Here is a 22553-nt window from a genome sequence, read left to right as displayed (position 1 = left end):
CATGGTTTCTTTCATTATAGATCATTTTTACATATGTTGATTAATGCAACTGGGTGGATCTTCGTACCAGTTGGACATATACATCCTGGACATTCAATCTGACACTGGCTTTGTTGCTGTGAGGCTGAGGTTTGATTATGTTCAGTTCTAGGAGGTTCACCTTTCCAGGCTTTACCTCCTTTCTGGGAAGGGGTTAGTTTATTACTAATTGCCTGAGACACCCTGACTAAGGGAATGTTTATGGAACTACTACTTTTTTGTAAGCCAGTGTGTGCTATACAAAAAAGTATGAGTAAATTTTATAAGAAAAACACCCACCTTTTGCAATATGTTTCAAATGATGAATAACTATCATGCAACGTAAAAAATGAATGTCCAAAAATTTTCTGAAATATCTAACCTAATATTTGTTTTCTACAAAGCAGAACTTAAAATAAAAATCATTTACTTTTTCTTGTTTCAAAGTTTAACAAATCTTTTTCTATGTTGTATTTTCATTTTGGATTTGGTACAGTTTTTGAGCAAAATTATTTTGTCATTTTTCATTGTGTTAATGACTAATTTTCACTTCCTATATTGATGGTCAAATTTCCTCATTTATGATATTTGCTTATCAGATATTTTAAGTTGCAGAATAAGTGATGTGCCATAAAACAATCTTTTATTGTATTTTTTGTATTGCGATAGTTTTTGATTCTTGTAATATTTCATTTTCTCTCTTGTAGATGTATGTACGTCGGGTCTTTATCACAGATGACTTTGAAAATATGATGCCCAAATATTTGAACTTTGTGTCAGGAGTGGTGAGTGATGTTTTCTCCACTAACTTTTAAGTGAAATTTCTGGCACAGGCCAGAAGCAGTGTAGTATTGGTCCCCCAATTTATCGGAGAGGGACCTGTTTTCAGTGACGTCCATTAATCCGGACTATTGCCAGATAACCGTGCATTAGTTTTTCCTGAAATTTTGTCACAAATTTAATTTCATTAAATAGATATGCACAGTAAAAAAATCTTTTACAAAAATTTCCATTGCGCCCCCAGGGGCTCAATAGGTCAAATGCCCAAAATGGCCAAAAATGACACATTTTCCCCATAACTTTTGTTTGATCCATTAGATTTTTTTTTTTTTTTTTTTTTTTTTTACTTGGCCAAAATATGGAGCCCATTGTTCTTAATATAAATCCAGTATGGGTGACCCTGGCAAAACTCTGGTTCGCGTCCCTGGCGACTTTTGGTGCTAAAAATGCCTCTTTTTGTGGCTTTCTTTCGTATTTCTCGGCAAAAACTTGATATGTCTGACTATATAGTAGTTTTTCACGGTGATCAACTCAAATATACATGTGTTAAGGCCTGAAACTGTACTGTTATCCATCATTTACACTGGGATTTGGCATTCCCAGGGGCTTAAAAGAGGTCAAGAATGCCCCAAAATTTCCAAAAAATTACGTTTTGCCTCATAGCGTTTGATCCATCCATTAGATTTTCCTGAAACTTGGCCAAAATGTGGAGGCCATTGTTCTTAATATAAATTCAGTATGTGTGACCCTGGCAAAATTCTGGTTCGCATCCCTCTGGGACTTTTATGGCTAAAAAAACATGCCTTTTTGGAGCTTTTTTTTTTCATATTACTCAAAAACTTGATATATATGTCTATATAGTAGTTTTCCATGGTGCTGAATTCAAATATACATGTCTTAAGGCGTGAAACTTGCTGGTCTGGGAAACGGGTTGGAAACGTAACCATCTGTGATAGGGAATGAGATATAGAGAGATGTGTTGTGCTGCAGACACAGCTGGTAGTACAACACATAACTTCTCATATCTCATTCCCTCTTACAGATGGTTACGTTTCCAACCCGTTTCCCAGACCAGCAAGAACAACATGCATCACTTCTAGATCTGTTTCTGACCAGCCCACAGCCCACTTGGGAATGCCTATCATGCAGTGATAATGGTTGAAATCGCCCTAAACTTTAGTGCCAAAGCAGAAGAGCCGCTGCTCAAAACGAGATATAAAAAGGCTGACTGGGAAGCCATCAGGGATCTCATCAGGGACTCCCCATGGCAAAATACCGTTTCACTTCCTGCTGAACATTGCGCAAATGAGACCACTGAATTGTTCAAAACTGCAATTGAAGCACATGTTCCCACGTGGAAATTTTATAGCAAGCCCCACTCTCGCCAATGGTTTACTTCAACTTGTGCAGCTGCAATAGCACAAAGGCAGCATACGTACCACAAATTTAACCGAAATAAGTCCAGTTAAACAGACAGAAGTATATAGAAGCCAGAAGTAACTGTAAGAAAGGAATAGCGACAGTTAAGAGAATTTACTGAAACCACTAAAAAACGCATAGAAGCACAAAAATTAGGAACCCGTGACTTCTGGAAAATCTACAACAGTGTAGTAAATAATGGGCAATCAACAATTTCCCCCACTATCCAACAATCATGAGGTTGTTTGCTCTGCAATTGAGAAGGCTAACATGCTTGCCAGTCGGTTTACCTCCAACTCCACACTGAACCCTGCTAACCACCCCCTCCCTGACTTTCGTTTGCGGACAGATGCCACACTAGACAATCTGAAAATCACCCCTTCTCAGGTGCATGCTATTATAAGAAGTCTTGACACTGCAAAAGCATGTGGACCTGATCTCATCCCGGCTGTGCTATTAAAAAAGTGCTCAGCCAAAGTAGCTCCAGTTCTCTCCAAACTTTACAACAAATGCCTTAATGAATCTTGCTTTCCAGACTGCTGGAAAACTTCTTCTATAGTGCCAGTTTTCAAGAATTCTAGCGAAAGAACTGACCCTGTAAACTATGGCCCCATTAGCCTCCTCCCACTTTTCGCCAAAATATTTGAGACCATAATTAACCAAGCTCTAGTCCATCACCTTACAGATGCTAAACTTCTGACTGACCAACAATGTGGATTTAGGCAAGCCCGTTTCACAGCAAACATCCTTACTGTAATCTCGGAACATAGATTCCATTCACTGGACAAAGCAGGGGAGGGTAGAGCGGTAGCTCCAGATATATCTAAGGCTTTTGACAAGGTATAGCATGAAGAAGGTCTTCTCACGAAAATCAGATCATACGGTATAACTGGAAGAATACATAACATAATTAAATCCTTCTTAGGTAAGAGAAAAATCCTGGTTGTCCTTGACGGTCGTACATCGAAACAATGATATAAATGTGGGAGTGCCTCAAGGGTCTATCCTTGGACCTCTATTATTCCTAATATTAATAAATGATCTCCCTGACAAAATTGCCTCTGAGATGGGTATATATGCTGATGACACCACGCTCTATAACAGACATGACAGGAAAACAAATGAACACTTACCTAAAGAAATGGCAGAAACCCTAGAGGATGACCTCCGATCTGTTGTGGATGGGGACAAAAATGGATGGTCACATTCAATGCTACCAAGACTAAACTTGTTTCCTTCAATAATTACAAGAAACCTTCTCTACCACCAGTAGCAATGGGCAAACACTCTTTATCTGAAAGTACATCTTTTAAACTCCTCGGCCTAACGTTCACATGAAACATGAGCTGGAACAATTACATTGAGAGCATTGCCAGGACCGCTGCGAAGAAGATAGGTTTTCTCTACCGTACTAGAAAGCTACTAACGCCCGAAAGTATCCTGTACCATTCGCCCATGTATTGAGTATTGTTGTCATATTTAGGCTGGTGCATCTGTTACAAGGTTCAAAAGAGTCGCCAATCTGATAGGTTCTGAACTGTCATCTAGGCTTCAGGCTCTGTCCCATCGACGAAATGTTGCATCCATCTGCCTGTTCTACAAGTATTTTAACGGTGAATGCTCTGATGAGCTGCAAGCATTTGCACCCCCTCGACGTAAATACCCCCAACGAATCCGATAAGCAGCTAAATCCCACCCCTTCAGAGATCTGTAGATGTAAGAGAGCCTTCTACTCTAGTAGTTTCTTCCCCAGAACAGCTAGACTTTGGAATTCTCTTCCGGGTTCCTGCTTCCCCAACTGTACTGACATGCAGAAGTTCAAGTGTAACGTATACGAATATCTTGCTGCCCAAATCTCTACACAGTACCCCTGATGCTTATGTCCCTGATAGTAGTCCCCTACAACAAAGTGGCAATGCGCCTTGTTTGGGGTGAAAATGTTATTAAAAAAAAAAAAAAATTTACCCCATAACTTTTGCCTCATCCATTAGATATTTTTGAAACTTGGCAAAAATGTTAAGGCAGGTTGGCCCTTCGTACTTCTCACATTCATCATTTCTTCACTTTTTTTGTGGCGTCATCTCACATGCAGCACAAGAGGCTGACCACGTGCGCACGGCTTGTCAGTTCTGATGTTATACTCAAGTTAATTTGTCCTTAGCTAATGTAGAGGAAATCTTTCTTTATACTAAAGCAATTTTTGCCTACTTTTAGAGTGCCCACTTTTGGAGAGCTGGTTTTCTCTCATATTAAAACGACCTTGTGTCACATTTTGCTTTCATGAGGAAACAAATACTTAATTTCTCTATTTCTTTTAAAACCTTTGTCTGCGGTTGAAAGCTCAATTTTCTTTTTGCTCATTACAGGTGGATTCCGACGATTTGCCGTTGAATGTGTCTCGTGAAACTTTACAACAACACAAACTCCTCAAGGTTATTAAGAAGAAATTGGTCCGTAAAACTTTGGACATGATTAAGAAAATTGAACCTAAAGAATTTAAAGACTTCTGGAAGGAATATAGCACCAAGTAAGTGTTTTGTCTCTTAAGATTGCTATTTTTTTTTTTTCCTTCCTTCTCCAGTAGCGACAAATATTCTATGCACTTGTTGGACTTTTCTTAAGAACTGAACTTTTCCTGAATTTCATATTTGACTACTTAAGAGACCAATCAAGATTGAATTGTTTTAACTAGGAGCAGGCTGTCTGAAGATACTGGCTTCCTGACCTAAAATGAATGTTATTTTCCTTTCTTTGCCAAACTCAAACATATTTTGGAAAGCCAAAAACAATTTCTTCTACAAAACAAACCAAACACTGAATAAATATTTGAAGATATAAGGAACTTAAAAAGCATAACTTTTTCCAAAATTATTGGATTTGACATTAACTTAAGAGGTTGATCTTTTTGTCAGCGAATGAGATTTTTTTTTTTTTTTTTTTTTGTTCCAATCCAGAGTGCCCCCGCCTTTTTATCTTTTTTAAAAGCAGAATATTCAACACCTAAAAAATACCTTGTATCTCTCTCTGTGTTACATGATAAGGGCTGTCCCCTTTTCATGTAAATATAAAAAAGAAGAGAGATTTAGTTAGAATAGACGAAATTCGAACCTCATAAATTAGGTTTAGAAATAGATTACGAGAGAGAATTAGCAAATGGAATGTAAAACAAACCATTGTTTAGCTTAGAGATAAAATAGTTTCAAGAAAAGAATGTGCATTGTCAATTCTGTTATGAAAATCAATTGAAAGAATGCAACTACAAGATAATTTAATAAACATGTTTTTTACATATTGGAAATATAGGTTACTGGGAATATAGGTCAAAATTCCTTTTGTAAACAAAGGAAAAAGTTTTGGACACGCATTTCCAGAACACGTGAAAGAAGACACATGTTTTAACATGTGTATGACGTCATAGAAAATGGGGAGTTCTAGATATAGTTAGAAACTTTAGAGTTAAGCGGAGAGAGTCTGAGGACGACAGACGATAGTCTGGAGTTGGGAGTCGAACGTCTAGAAGCGAGACAGTCACCTTTGAAACATAGAATGTGAAACTTTGAATTCCTGGAAGCAAAGCCACCGGCCGGTCCATGGAAATAAACCCATCATGTTTTTATAAACGTCGTCTTTGTGTTGTAATTCTACCAAAAGGTAAAGTGGAAATTGTCATATGTCTTCTATATCATGTGGTTTAAAATGTCTTTACATACACAATATGAACACTAAGACTGTCTCAACACTATCTCCTCACTCAGAGCTTCTACACTTCTAAGTATGAATATTTTATATATATATGAATCTCATCATAACACGAACACACAACATCACTTGTAATAAGACTCTCTCTTAATAAGACTCTCTAACATGCACTTTTAATAACAAAAATAACAACAAGAAAAGAATAATCATAATAATAATGAAACGTAACATCTGCATTTGTGAGGAGGCAAGTAATTAATCTTGATTTTAGAAAATTTAAGAATTTCAAAGGCTACATCTGCACTTTTCAGCATCGTTTTGAATGCTGCATTAAAAATACAAGCAAAATATGTGAATGTTTCTGGAGTCTGTTGCTGGTTGGTCATGGTTGCTTGATTGTTGCGATGTGGAGCTGAGAACTATGAAGCTAAAAGGCCACTCCTCTCGCTTTAAAGGGCCTGCTCCTATAACTAACAACAAAATCATCACCTTTCCTTAATATGATGGGCCTTAATCAATTTGGAAAATAGAAATTAAACCCGGCTACCAAAACCCGAGTATCTGATCTACGGAGATAGTAGAAACAGGGTGCACATGATTGAGCACTCTCCCCTCAAAATTAGTCTCTTCCATGTAGCAGTTTTATACGCTTGATGTGGGTCGGGAATGTGATTGATAAAACAAATTATTCATAGCCCATAAAGAACTATCCAAGTGACCCCTTATGAACTGATTTGGTTTTGAATATGAAAATAAAAAATTTACCCAATTGTAATTATAAACTGCTGACCTTGTATATATTTTTTTTTTTTTTTTTTTTTTTTTAAGTATCAAACTTGGAGTTATTGAAGATCCATCCAACCGAACCCGTCTGGCTAAATTACTCCGTTTCTTCTCCTCCAACTCTGAAACTGAACAAACTAGTTTAGCCGAATATGTCGAAAGAATGAAAGAAAAACAAACAGCAATCTACTTTGTGGCTGGCGGCTCTCAAAAAGAGGTTCGTTTCTTTTTAATCTTTTTTGCTTATCAACATTATCCAGTGAAAAATTTATATTGAAGAAAAAAACTGAAATTTGTAACATCCTTTGCAATCTGATTTGCATACCTTATCTCTTTCAGGTGAAAGATTCTCCATTCGTTGAGCGTCTCTTAAAGAAAGGTTATGAAGTGCTTTATTTAATTGAACCTGTCGATGAATACTGCATCCAAGCCTTGCCTGAATTTGAAGGTAAAAAGTTCCAGAATGTTGCCAAAGAAGGCTTGACTTTATCAGATTCTGAGAAAGCCAAAGAACAGAAAGAAGCTTCAGAGAAGGAATATGAGCCATTGTTGAAATGGCTGAAGGAAGATGCACTCAAAGACCAGGTGAGAATTTCTAGATAATGCTCTGAAATGGGCTTCCTTGACTATAGATTAAATTGCTAAATTTTTAGTTGATTGATTACAATATTTTTTTATAAAAGAAAATCTGGTTGAAGATGTCAAATCTTTGCTTTGAAATCCTGCTTGAAATAGTGAAATATTCAAATACAGACAAATTAGATGAATTGGTAATAAAATAAACCTGTTTGATATGGATTTCAAAATCAGTTTGCTTGTTAATCTAGATTTCACCTGTTGAATATGTTAAGTGAATCTCCAGTGACTATCACCAGTTTTAAAAACAAGATTTGCTAAAAGAACTAATCTTTATATGAAAGGAACTTTGAGTTTGTTCCTTATGAACTCTGAAAAAACAGCCCAGCCATTTCATATGAACATACTTGATGTGTCTGGAAGTGATCTTGGATAGGTTTTGTATTGGAGTGCATCTATTATCAAATCGATAATTAAAGGAAATCCAATTTTGACCAAAGATTACACTTTTCTACAACCTAACATCACAAGTTCATTTCAGAAGTTTTATCACTGCACAAGCAGAAAGGCTCCACCTATAAAATCAACTGTAGATTCTTTTAGAAGATGGGAATGTGTTCGAAATGTTTCTTTTTAGAGCACAATTGAATCTTACTTTTGCATTTTAAACTTCAAGTGAAGCCATTAAAATCGACTGTATATTCTCTACAATGTATTGTAGACAAAATCAAATTTTTTTTACTTAAAAAAGATTTTTATGACAAAATATGGGAACGTGGAACATTTTTGACTCGTTAAATCCTGGACAATGTTGGGTGTCCTTGCTAATTGAAATATAATTTCTTTGACTAATTTTGACAGTAACATTTTTGTCATGCATAGTTTATATTAGAACAGTTTGTGCCCCCCTCTCCTTTTTCTGTGGGGTTAAAATCTCTTACAATTCTTATTGTAAATCTTTTTCAGATTGAAAAGGCTACCATTTCCGAGAGATTGTCCACTTCTCCTTGCGCGCTTGTTGCTAGTCAATATGGCTGGTCAGGCAACATGGAAAGAATCATGAGAGCCCAAGCTTATGCAAAAGCAAAGGATCCATCACAAGAGTGAGTTTTACTCTTAAACGTTCAAACAGTAAATTAAAAATGATACAACTATACACCACTCGAGTTAATATTAGCAGGCCTTATTTCGTGCTTCCATCCACATAACCAAAACAATATATGGAGTTTTATAAAAATTTTGTTTTGTCACTGCCATAGTCTTAAGCATAATTTTCTACTATTTCAAATTCTAAAAATTATGAACATTTTATAAATTTTGAAACATGTATGCATGTGATAAAGCAAAAAAATGAATCGACTTAAACTAATCATCAAAAACTCTATAATGAACAGTACATGCACAAAAAATCCGGTATTGACATAATTGTTTTTGCATAATGAAATGATCAGAAGACAAAATTTTTTAATTTCTTTGTTTAGCCTGACAGTAGTTGAGAGAAAATCGGTCCTTTCACTCATGAAATATTTGAAAAGTGTTACTGACTAATGGAGTGGTTGTTCTCACCTTGTTTCCAAGTTTTGTATGCATCACAGGAAATTAAATGGCTGACATACTTTCAAAAGAAGAAACTAAAATGGCAATAACAACTTTTAGACCTCCATATACAAATTACAAGATTGGAATCGCCCAATTCATGGAAATGAAATGACAAACAATATTGGATTATGTTCTGTAATAAGTTATATGAACATCAACCAACAATTGGAAAAAGTGGAAATACTACATGATACAAGACTTCATTTCATATCTAATACGCATATATTTAAAGTAAAGTTGCATCTCGGGTCAAGATATTGCCATCAACTACTCTGTTATTCATATAAAAATAGATGAATATCTGCCAAAAATACTATTGTCTACTAAACCATATGATGTTAAAAATTGTGTGGAAAGATTAAAAAGAAATGTGAATAGACTCTAGAAGAAAAAAATCTTTCTCCAGCCTTTTGTAGGAGAAATGAAAGATACAATTAAATCACTTTTCACAACTTAACTATTTCACTAACTTAACTATTTTATAAATCTGTTTCAAAGGCACACATTTGAGTTATATGTGGATCAACCATAGTCTAATGCAACTCGAAGGATCATTTTTCGTTGGCTATTAGATATAACGAGAGCGACTCCTTTTCCAGGATTTCTTCACTTACCCTTGATCTGGATCTAATAATGCTGAGAGCGCGGCAACAAAAAGAATTTTTCAATTTTTTGTATAACTACTAAAAATTGAAGCGTGTTCTCCTAGTCCATTAACAAACATTTTAATCATCATACCAAATGGGCCAGTGTTTTTAGTAGACCTTATGTTATCTCTAATTATGTAATTTATATAAAAAAATAAAAAAAAATTAATTTCATACTGGTTTCGTTTAACATTTTTTAAATCTGAAATCAGTCTTATGAAGATAGGTTAATATTTTCAGAAGTTACATATGTTTATATGAAAAAATTTTTTTTTTTTTTTTTTTTTGTAGTTATTTTGCCAACCAAAAGAAAACTCTAGAAATCAACACCAGACATAAATTTATTAAAGTTTTAAAAGAAAAAGTAGAGGTAAGTTTTGAAAATTCAACTGTTTTTGTCCAAATTAATCGTCCATCCCATTTATCTGGTTTCAATTCTGAATTTTGAGAAATTGCATTTTGTTAAATTGATTTGTTTTTCAAAAATGAATTTCTGATATCAGTTAACAAAGAGTGATAATGGTATTAAAACGGTAATTCTTCCAAAGATGAACTTTTTATTTTTCTAACTGACAATGTGTGTGCAAGTTGGTTTTAGAAAAATGAACAGTTGTGACAGTCGTATCAAATCTTAGTACCATCATCTGATGGACATATGCAGGGCAGATTTCAGTTTGTTGGAAGGTATCAGTTGTCTAGTTTTTGAGATAAAAGTATGTACATTTTATGACTTGTTCTCTTGAAGGCGAAAAGTTTTAAAAAGGTGGTTTTCTAACCTTAAATATGTGACGAAATATTAGGTTAACTTTGAGACGTTAAAAATCTTGAAGGACATAAAACAACTCTACTTGTTTATACAACTAAACCTCTCATTCTGTCAGAACGCATTTGTCAGTCAAAGGGGCTTTTCTGTCTACTTAGACTGTAAAAAATACTATTCATTAATTTTATTTTTTTTTTTTTTTAAATTTTTTTATTAGAAATAGTTTAACATAATGTCACTAAATCAACTGTAGCAATGGAATTCTATCTGATCTGACAGCTTATTCAATGTTGAAACTTTGTTTTTAAAAATAAAAAAAAAATTAACATTTAATAAAATAGTCTTTTTTTTTTTTTTTTCACCGATCTTTGTCAATCGGTTGAGCTTGTAAAAAAAAAAGTGGAAGGTAACAGAAGTACAGCATATTTAATGAATTTTATTTCACAGACGAATCCTGCTGATCCTGCTGCCAAAGATTTGGCTTTGATTCTATTTGAGACTGCTACAATGAGGTCTGGTTACATGGTTAGCGATACAATTGGTTTTGCTGGACGGGTTGAGAGGATGTTAAAGTCTGGACTCAGCCTTGATGGTGAAAATATGGTAAGAGACATTTCTGTTTATTTAATTAGCAGTTCAGCCCGGCTTTGCTCAGGCCCTATGTAACTTTATGTGCATACATGTATACAATTAAGTTTGACTTGTGTCTAGGTAACCTACATCTAAAATTTAAAGTGTTTTGACCCAAAATTATCGAAGGAGTTTGGTAGTTTTCAAAGGTTAAATCATTGAACTTTGACCTCTTGACAGCCAAATTTCTGGCTGAAAACCGATGAAAAGTATTTTCCCAAATCTCCATATTCCTTATGTCAAATCTCTAGTCTGTGGACTGAAAATTGACTGAGTAGTTTGGTAGGGAAATGTACACAACAGACACAAACTATTTCACTTTTCTAGATCTGCTTTTTTTTTTTTTTTTTCTTAATGAATGGAGTGCCTCACTCCCAAGAAAATTCAACTTTTTGGAATACTATTGCAACCTTATCTGCTGTGGTTGTAGGATATGCTAACTGCTAGCAGAGATCATCTTCTCCCAACAAGATCATCTGCTAGCTGTGAGTGGTTACCTAATGATGGGATCCTGGCTAATGAACAGATGACTTGTTTCCATATTGTAAGACTATCATAACCAAACAGTTAACTACCAAAAATGTTTAAGGTTGGTAAACAAGGTTCTCTAGAGATAATTTTTACTCTTTGCATTGCATCTATCTCGATAGTAGTGGAGAAAAGGTTGAGGAAAACTTTAAATGATTCAAAGATGACTTGAAGCAAAGGCACATCAAAACCAACATAAATGATAGGTTTTTTTTTTTTTTGTTTTTTTTTAAGAAAAGTCATTTTTCGTTGCCATAGATAATGTAAATACAACCAACATCTGATGTGGAAATGACACCTTGAATGAGATAGATTTGCATAACTTTCAACCTAAAAACTTAAAGCATTTTCTTTCGTGTTTGATTACTAATTATCTAAATCCTTTTTAAGTGGAAGGATTGTGTATTGATGTGATTTCAAATGACTTTTACGGATTATAAAAGAAAAATAAAATTATTGTTTATAGGTTGAAGAAGAACCAGAAGAACCTGAAGCTGAGGAGGAAGAAAAAGTTGAAGCAGATGCAGAAGATGAAACAGAAGATGAAAAAAAGGTATGTTTATGAAAAGAACATTGTCTCTTTATTTTGTTTTAGTCTTTGAATAGATTTTATTTTACAGTTCTAATTGATTTCTTAGTCTTATATATCATCTTATTACTATTTTTATCCTAATTTGTTAATTTGGGAACTTTGCACACATTTTTAGATCATTTCTCAGGCGTTTTAGTCGTAAAGTTGTTTTAATTCAACCTTTTTTTTTTCATTTTGTGTTCCCTTATAAATTCCCACCAAACATTTTTGCTTGGAAAACATTTTTAATCCAAAATTAAAAATCTCTGTACATTTTAGTTTAAAGTTTCATAAATTCCATTTTTTACAAACTGTAATGGAATGCTTTACAAGAAATGGATGCAATTCATAAAATTGAAACTAATTAGAATTTCTGCACAACCTTAGATTTGATTTGAACATGTCTGATAAAACATTTTTATTCCAAAACTATTCAAAAGGGGAATAAAATCCTTGCCTCAATTTCTAGACATCAGTGTTAAAATCAAAGCTTGATCCAGCAGGATTTTCTACATTCCACATTTTTAGCTGAAATGTTTACACCAAAACTGTCCCCCCCCTCAATAATGTTGCCTGTATTAAAACTAAAGTTTTCATACAAAATTTAATTGGTCACATAAAGTAATTTACTATCAGTCAGAACTCAAAATAATTTTTTTTAAAATTGCTGATAGAACTTTTCTATCGATTGAACTGTCAGAATTTTATCTTTTTTTTTTTTTTGTCTCATTGAATTGAGGGAATACAAATGAAATACATTTTGCATTAAGATAAAACATTAGAAATGAGCTAGTACAATCAATTTCAGGTTTTCTAAACTTAGTTTTTTCTATCTAAATCTTATATTCTATACATAGCATTTTCCTAGTGTGTCTATATATATATATCTATATATATTAGGCAAGATTACTGTATAACTTTGTTTACAAATCCTTTGTTCTATCCACTCCCAGTTCTTATGCATGATGTTTAATTAAAAATGAAAACTTGTTTGCATGTTATAACCAGCATGATTTTTTTTTGACATTTAATGTTATATATTTGACCTTTCCAGTTCTTGTGTTGCTGCTTTTGCCTCTGTGTGCGTGTGTGTTTGGATTTAAAGCATCAGGATTTTAGGCACTCCTCTGCTCATTAGGATTTCTGTAAAAGTAATTTGCTTTTTCTACTTTCCTAAAATTTGGAAGCAGTTTTCTCTGAATGCTCAGTCTGGATGTCAATGTCCAGATTGCATGACTAGATCGGCTGCCATCTACTTTTTAGAAGAATTTCCTTTTCTGGAGCTTTCTGCTAGCACCAATGTATACTATCTCTCCTTATAGAATACATGCTGTACCTACTCGGAATTGTCTTGGATGCAGTCAAATTTTTTAGTTTTTACACTTTTAAACATAAATAAGTTTAGTTGTAAGGTAGATAACTCCTATCATATTCAGTTAAAAATCAAGAAGGGAAACAACTCATATTAGCCAATTTTCATTATCATATGATAATGAAAATTGGCTATTACAAAGTTTGCTTTATCAGCTTAAGGATTATTTGGATCTTAATTTGAAAATATTTTTACATACACTTATGTCCTATGTAAATTTACAGATAAGTTAGCTAATTTAATGCTTCTTTTCCAAAAAGATTCCATTTCTAATACAAGGAAAAAAAAAACTTGTACAATTCTCTATAAATGGAGTTAATTCAGTTTTGTAGAGAAAAATAAGTTGATTTGTCTGCTGGCACATAAACCTCTTGGTTTTTGCTAAAAAAAAATCTTCAGTCTTTGTTTTGGCTGGGAGGCATTTCCATCTTCATATACACAGCGCTTGGTATTCCTAAATACTTCTTCATTTTGTATTGGTCAACTTCAACAATTGACATACACACAAGTGTATCCTGTCAAATGTTGTGAATAGACTTGGTGATAAGTGTGATTTTCATATTTCCAATCCGATGCTTTTTTTTGTTTGTGACTTCTGTTTGTTTGTATTTGCCCTCAAGTTGTTTGATCCCTAAAGAAGATGAGCATGGTGTTTTATTTACCAAATTTCTTCCACTAAAACACAAAGCACACACAACTTTGACATTCTACTCTTGCGATATCCATACACACGACCAACACAAAGGCAAGGCGGCAGACAATGTGAGCTGGTCACTCTTTGCTTTGTATGAGAGTTTTATTTTTAAAACGTGTCTTTTGTTTTCCTTCCTCTCAGGTTCCCCATCACTCTGATGAATTATAACCTCGTTGAAGAGGACTATTCACTTGTATCTAACAACGGCTGGAAGCCATTGTTCCTGTCATGAAAATAAACACCATCCAACACCGCTACTATTACTACTACAGTAAAAATCCAGCCGTCCTGCAGAAAAAGTTCACTAATCATTCATCGTATTAAAAAGTTTCATCTCATTTTAAAAGGACTTCTTAATGCTGGTACTTATAACATTCAAAAAAGAAAAAATTACAAAAAAAAACATTTTTTTTTTCATCTGTGAAATTGATGTTATGACTGAAATGAGTTGAAAGTGTACACCTCATATTTTGTGAATAAACCTTTCTAATTACTCTTTTTTTCTGTTTCTACCCCTTTTGCAGATACCCCCCTCCTTCTTTACCCCCTTCCCCATCTCCCATGTTTTGCAGTTGATATAAAAATCCTTTCCAAAATTACAATCACATTGCGATAGGAAAAAGATTTTTTTTCTATAGGACCGTTTCTAGATTGAATATTGCCATAAACATGTAAAATCTTGATGCATCTTCACAAGAATTATTAAAAAAAATTCTTTGCTCTGTAATAAAAAAACCTGTATGTGTGAGATATATAATATATATCCTGAGTATTAAAGGAAAAGTCTTGCTGTTGGAACCCATTTTTAAGTGTTTAGAAAAAGGAGCATAGAAAGTCAGACAAGCCCAGCCATCTGAAATGAATTCAAAAAATCTTTCAATCTCTTTCCATAATGAATAATACATAAAGTGGTCAAAAAAAAAAAAAAATTGGGACTTGGCAGAAGTTTGCTTAAAGTGCTTTTACATGTGCAAATATACACTTATACAATTTTACATTATTTAAGCTTTTCTATGCATAAAGACATAATCCAGATAGAAACAAATAAGGTTGGAGAGCTATGCTTTGGTTTTAATTCTAGTTAATGACATACTCTGTCTTAACTTTTAAAATCATTTCTATCTATTGGGTACAATACAATAATTGATAGAGAATTGGTTCTATAATAATAAATACAAAATCTACACCAGTTAAAATGTCATTTAAGTGTATTTTACGACCGGGCAATGCTGGTCAGTATGCTAGTTCTTTGGGGTTGGGTTTTTTTTTTTGTCTCCATTTCACCAATTGAGATGTTGTTTATGAATTGCTCAAAACTTCAAAATGTGTTTTGAGCACTTTTTTTTTTTTTTTTTTTTTTAATACAGATGTAAAAATAAAAATGCTGAAATGTGCAAAGATTTTAAGTTTGTAATTATTGTAGCATTCATTTTAAAAATGGCCTATTTACAAAACAGAATCTTTCCCCCAGGTGGTGTGATTGTATATGAGCAAATATTTGTAACGCTTGACTAAATGCTTTTCAAACTTCATACATGTTCAATTTTATAACTTAGACATTTAAGCAATTAGTTCTTTAAAAAAACTGCACAAACTGAAACTTTGAAAGGAACTAAAAATAATTTATGGTTAATCTTCCTGTCTTGACCTCATCCCCACCTTTTTTATTTTTTTTTATAATGCTTGGGATGAGATAAAGTAATTTAAAGACTGTCCTTGATCAAAAGGGCAAACTTTATTAGCATTGGTTTTACACTGCCATATATGGCCAACGGGTAACATAACTGATGCATCTGGACTGATGGACAACTTGAGAAAAGATTAAAAAAATTGTTTTGCTTAAAACATTAGTTGCCATTTTTTATATTCACTTTTAAGAAATTTTATTCAAAAAGGATTCTTTAAAAATTCTTATGCCTAGAATGTCAAAGATTTTAATGTAATAAACTAACATTTTTGGAAGTCTTAATTTTTTTTTTTTTTTTTTTTCTTAATGCCCAAAAAATGATTTACTAATGAATTTTTTTTTTTTTTTAATTCTTGTAACAAAGTGCAAGAAAAACTTGTTTAATTTGATAATTATTTTTCTTTTGTTTCTGTGATACACATACTAAATTATTTGTTTTAGATACTTATCCAGTTTACAGCCCTAATACCGAGCAATTTCACATCGGCAGTCGAAAGATGCCGAAGTGATTATCCAATTAGTAGTCAAGTTTCAATGAAATTTATTAAATCAAGAACTTTTAAAATTGATAATAGCTTTCAACACACAATGTGAAATCCCACTCAATGTTAAGAATGGTTTTCTCAATTTTGAATTTAATCATCTGCTTATATAACCTTCTGAAAGATGTTCATGTTAAATTGCCAGAGATTTGGTTATATATTGGAAAAGTACCTTTTTTTATATATATATAATATATATATAATATATTTCTCAAAACATATATATATATATATATATATATATATATATATATATTAGTAGTTGCTATTCCTTTTGAGACATTTTCATTAAAAAAAATGCCTTAGTACTCATTTATGGAAATGATTTGCATTGATACAAATAACCTATATAATTTTTCTCTTGAACATCAGATCATATCTTTTGTAAGGTGACATAAAAATGGTACTAAACTGCGACTTGTGTTTTCAAATGAAAAAATATGAAAATGCAAACCTCATCTAAATATGAAAAACTTTCAATTTTACGGATGTATAAAATTTGTTTGTACAAAAGTTAGATTTTTTTTTTTTTTTTTCCAGTTAATTTTCTTTTTCTAAATTAAACAAAGAAATATAAGTTTGCTGATAAAATAGATTGATATTTACATAGTTTATACTGTTTATCGATATTGTGGTTTTTGTTTGCGGTACTCTTCGGTCTTTTCAGGTACCTTTTTTTTTTGTTTTAGTTGGAACTCTGAAGGGCAGATGCTAGTGTGTTGTGGAACTTCTGTTATTACTAATCAGCCGAATGTATCCATTGTTGATCAAGGGAAGAGTCCTTGGCATGTGTATGCAGTAATGTATTTAAATGAAATCCGGCCAATGCCTGAAGACCTGTTGCATGGAGAGAAATGCTATGATGAATTTGTAATGTGAGTCTTAAAAAGGGGCTGATATTGGTCCCCCCCCCCCACCGATTTATCAGAGAGACCAATGTTTTTCAGTGGCGTCTGTTAGTCCAGACGATTGCCAGATAACCGTCCATTAGATTTTCCTGGAATTTTGCCACAAATTCATTAAATAGATGTGCTCAGTAAAAAAAAGAAAAAAAAAATTTTTTTTGCAAAAATTCCCGTTGTGTTCCCAGGGGCTCAAGAGGTAAAAATGACAAAAAAAAAAAAAAAAAAAAATACAGGTTTTCCCCATGACTTTTGATCCATGCATTAGATTTTTCTGAAACTTGGCCAAAATATTGAGTCCGTTCTTAATATAAATCCAGTATGGGTGACCCTGGCAAAATCCTGGTTCACGTCTTTGGAGACATTTAGTGCTAAAAACATCCCTTTTTGTGGATCTTTTATTCATTTCTCAACCAAAACTTGATATGTCTGACTATATAGTGGTTTTTCATGGTGGTCAACTCAAATATACATGTATTAAGGCCTGAAACTGCACTGTTATCCATTTACACTGGGATTCAGCGTCCCCAGGGGCTCAACAGAGGTGAAAAATGACCCAAAAATGACACGTTTTACCCCATAGCGTTTGATCCATCCATTAGATTTCCTGAAACTTGGCCAAAATGTGGAGGCCATTGTTAATATAAATTCAGTATGGGTGACCCTGGCAAAATTCTGGTTCGCACCTTTTTTATGGGCTAAAAAAATCAATCATGCCTTTTTGGAGCTCTTTTTTTTTCATATTACTCAAAAACTTGATATGTATGTCTATATAGTGGTTTTTCCATGGTACTGAATTCAAATATACACGTTTTAAGGTGTGAAACATCACCATTTGTCTTTTTTTTTTTTTTTTTTTCCCCCTGGGATTTGGCATTCCTAGGAGCTCAAATTTTCTAAAACTTGGCGAAAAAATGTGAAGGCAAGTTTGGCTCTTCACACTTCTCACATTCATCATTTCTTCACTTTTTTTTTTTTTTTTTTTTTTTTTTTTTTTTTTTTGTCATCTCATATGCAGCACCAGAGAGAGACAATGTGCACAGTTTGACTTCTAGTGAAGATTAAATCTGGACAGTATATGGAGATGTATACTGAACAGAAGACTTAGTTGATATGGTCACATTGAAAAAAAAAATAGATGAGTTCTTGGGTTAATAGCAGGGTCAATTCATAGTAGTAGGCCATGGAAAGAAGTGAAAGTTAGACGTTAGAAGAATAAAGACCTGGTCAGAGATAGTTTAGTTTGGAATCTAATTCTGAAAGTTATTTAACACCTGCCAGCATGTAAGACTAATGTTGAACTAAATCTTTAATGCTTCAAAATTTGAGATAAGGATTAATTGCATCCTCTGGATGACTATTCTTGTCTTGGTTATACATGACTAGGACTATGACAACAGCATATACTTTTCATTGTTTTGACTCTTGAGTGTGTATCCGTTGATTTCTTATGCTTTTATACAGTAATGTGGTTCTCGGTTGATTAACTGTGTCTACAATACACTCAGGAGTTAAAACAATAAGAATATGCTGTTGTCATAGCCCTATACATGATGTAATGGTTTGAATTGATGGAACTTTAAATGACAGCCTCTATTTACTCTCTGCCACATGAGTGCAGTTAAGTACAAGGTTGGTTTTTAATATAGAAATTTAGTTTTCTGGATTAGAACAAAATTAAAGATTGCCTCTGTCTAGAAATTCTCATTCACTGACAAAATGTGAAGTGTAGTATTTGCTCCTAGCTAAAAAAAGGCTGCAGGGTCAATGCTTACGACACGTGATAGGAAGATTAGCTCATTTTTCTGTAGCAAAAAAAAAAAAAAAAGAATCAGATGTCAGTGTTCTGCTTGATCTTCCATTTCAAAAATTGAAACCTGAAACAAAAAATGTAAGAACTTTTCTGCCCTGAGGCTTATTATACACTGACGTCATCACACTTGCTAAAACAAATACAAGATTTGAAGAATAGGAATATAATGATTGGGGGGGGGGGCTAAAGATACTTTTAAAAAGAAAAAAAAAATTTTTTGGCCAACTCCTGACTTTTCTAGGAGCCAACCGACCATGGTATAAGACATTAGAGAAGGCCCAAGACAATGACAGAAACCTGAATATGAAACCTGAGGATACATCCTGAATTTGAAAATAAGGTTTCATCTTCCGAAATAGATTATGCTGGAAAGATAAAATTCAAAACAACAAACTTTTTGGCTAATCAATATATAAAAATACATTTTAAGCCTTTAAAAACTGGCCTAAGTTAAGGCCTGTTAACTTAGAATGAATGCTTTATGCCACATTGGTGGTTGAATATCGTTAGATTTGTGCTCAATATTTTATACATTAGGTTGTTACAAAAATAATGGCCGATTTCAGAAACATTCTTGAAAAATGAACATTAGAAATGGTAAAATGAATCAAAATTATGAGCCTTGCAGAGATATGCATCTTTGCCATCGATCTACAAGATTATTCTTCGTTGATAAAGTTATTGACTTTGATGCAACAAAATCTTTCAAAGCTGATTCCACCTCTTCTTTGGACTGAAACGTTTTACCATTTAAAAATATGCTTAGATGATAATCAGTAGGCGAAAGGCTTTAAGAATATGGATGTTTCTGTAGAGTCAATCTTGCAACACGTGGCCACGCATTATTATGGAACAGAATTAGACCACGTCGATTCACCAAGACTTTTTCTGCAAGGAAGCATACATTTCGGCAAGTTTATTGCAGTAGATCTCTGCGGTAATACTCTGATTGGCTCTAGGAGCTTTCCCCAGTGGAAAGCTTGTATGTAAAAACAGATGAACCCTCATTGTCACTTAGAAGAGAAAAACTAGGACTACAATATTATACAAAATTGGCTTCATATCCAACTAATCCTGCATATAAATGTGTCTTCCACCCCCAATACAAAAACCTCTTTGATAGAAAAGAAAATGCTACAGAACCATTTAGCCTATGTATGGAAGAATCCATAAATAAAGCCCAGATAGACATTGCAACAATACACGAATCTGTAAAACTTAAATATCCCCTCTGGCTGATAAAACAACCAAAAATAATATCAACCTAATTAATTATCCTAAAACAAAAACCAATTCAATCATATATCAAGAAAAATTCCAATTAAAGATAAATATTCCAAACACTCAACAATTTATGCAGACGGTCCAAAAGATGGAGACAACGTTGGATGTGCAGCCATACACAATAATACAATCCTAATCAAAAGATTATCGGACAAAGCATCAGCTATTGGTATGGCACTCGATCTTATAGAATCTTCTAAAGATGAACAATTCATTATCTGCTCAGATGCCAAATCAGTACTCGAAACACTGGAAAACAGGAAACCAACGAACCCAATAATCACTAAAACCTTAAATAGATTTAATGATATTCCTAACGATAAAAATATCCTTTTTTGTTGGATACCCAGTCATCAACATAAATGGTAACGATAGAGCTGACAAAGCAGGATTAAATTTGACCATAACCAAAGATAAGATCCCTCATACCGATCTAAAACCCACCCGTGTTCCCGATACTGATGGCCAGTATGCAAATCTCCTAGACCTCTTTCTCACAATTTGCCTTGAACTGTGTTCAGCTTCTGTTCTGTCTCCACTTGGATCTTCCGACCACTCAGTTGTATCGATAAGTAAAAATAAAATGTAATAAGTCCCCAGACGTACCTCTCCATCGTACAGTATATCGATACTCTATGGCTGACTGGGATAGCTTCCACACATTTATATCAGATCTACCTCTGCGTTCCATGTTTAAAAAGGACGTCTCCTCTATAATATCAGACCTGACAGAATGGTTAATTGTAGGTATGGACGATTTCATACCCTCGAAAAAATTCCAGCAAAAACCTAACAGCCAGCCGTGGTTCTCTCCGGAATGTGCTGCTGCCATTGCACACAGAAATCACTTTTTCCATTGCTTCCAACGCAATAGATGTACTGAGACTAAAGCTTGGTTCCCACCAGTTTTAGCAAACAGAAGCGTGTGCTCTATCCCACCTCTTATAAATGGACCTGAGGTAATCTCGTCAGCATCAGACAAAGCCAAACTCTTTGCCAAGAACTTTGCAGCTAATTCTAACCTTTGCGACCAAGGCTGCCAACCTCCAATATTTCCTCCTGTATCAGAAAACATGCTATGTGATATACAAATATCTGTACGTGATGTTGCCAAGCTAATCAAAAACCTTGATTCCAATAAAGCAACTGGCCCTGACGGTATTCCAATTATAGTACTCAAGACTTCAGCCAGAACTTGTGCCCATCCTTACAAAACTGTTTAAACGTTGTCTTAAGAATTGCTTCCCGTCACCGTGGAAAATCTAATCAGTATGCCCCGTATTTAAGAATTCAGGTGATCGCTCATCTCCCTCACAATACAGGCCAATAAGTCTCCTGTGCATCATGAGTAAGTTGCTGGAATCTGTGTTAAATAGAGAAGTAATCAACCATCTTAGCAAAAATAACCTTCTTAGTGACACGCAATATGGTTTCCGTTCTGCTAGATCTACAGCAGATGTGCTTACAGTTATATCTCATACGATTAGCGAATCTCTCAACGGAGGCTACCTTTCTAGGGCAATTGCTCTTGACATATCAAAGGCCTTTGATAGGGTATGGCATAAAGGTTTACTTCACAAGATCTCCAGCTACGGTATAGCTGGAAATGTCTTCTCAATTATTAAATCATTTCTCTCTGATAGGTTCATAAGAGTAGTGGTTGATGGGCAGAAATCAGAAGCTCTTAGTATTAATGCTGGGGTCCATCCTGGGCCCAACTCTCTTCCGGATCTATATTAATGATCTTACATCATTCGTAGACATCTATGCTGATGACACTACTATCTATGGTAGCACATCTAAGACCGTAAACGACCAAGTTCTCTCTGATTCTTTCTCCTCTGATCTTGAGCAAGTGGTACAATGGGGAAAGAGATGCTTGTTACTTTTAATGCATCTAAAACCAAGCTTTTATCTTTACATCATCAATGCTCTGATCCCCATCTGGCATCAATTGAAATGAATGGCTCATGTTTTGACAAGCTTCTGGGCTTGACCTTTACTCCTGATCTTAAATGGAACACATACATTAAATCCGTTGCCAAGGCCGCTGGAAAAATGGTGGGATCCTTCTATCAATCCAGTAGATATCTCACTGCTGATGCAATTTTCTATCTATATAAGAGCCAGGTACGTCCAAGGATGGAGTACTGTTGCCACATCTGGGCAGGAGCTGCTAGAAAGGACTTATCTCGCCTTGATAGAGTTTAAAATAGACTTTGTAGCCTAGTGGGGGATGTCCTTTT

General features: G+C 34.1%; 1 protein-coding gene across 1 annotated transcript in view; it reads left to right on the top strand.

Annotated features, from left to right (window-relative positions):
* The window catches only part of LOC145279875 (uncharacterized), a 154746-nt gene that overhangs the window by 53990 nt on the left and 78203 nt on the right, over positions 1-22553 (top strand). The window contains exons 10-18 of the mRNA XM_080131336.1: positions 726-803; positions 4584-4744; positions 6745-6916; positions 7039-7284; positions 8242-8378; positions 9813-9891; positions 10732-10887; positions 11909-11995; positions 14221-14244. Coding sequence (XP_079987462.1) covers positions 726-803; positions 4584-4744; positions 6745-6916; positions 7039-7284; positions 8242-8378; positions 9813-9891; positions 10732-10887; positions 11909-11995; positions 14221-14244 — 1140 coding nt within the window. The remainder of the gene's footprint in view (positions 1-725; positions 804-4583; positions 4745-6744; positions 6917-7038; positions 7285-8241; positions 8379-9812; positions 9892-10731; positions 10888-11908; positions 11996-14220; positions 14245-22553) is intronic.

The sequence above is a fragment of the Euprymna scolopes genome, chromosome 1, assembly GCF_053919585.1.
Source record: "Euprymna scolopes isolate OS-2025 chromosome 1, ASM5391958v1, whole genome shotgun sequence".
Taxonomy (NCBI): Eukaryota; Metazoa; Mollusca; class Cephalopoda; order Sepiida; family Sepiolidae; genus Euprymna; species Euprymna scolopes.
The sequence above is the reverse complement of the archived record's forward strand: the minus strand, read 5'-3'. Positions and strand labels throughout refer to the sequence as shown.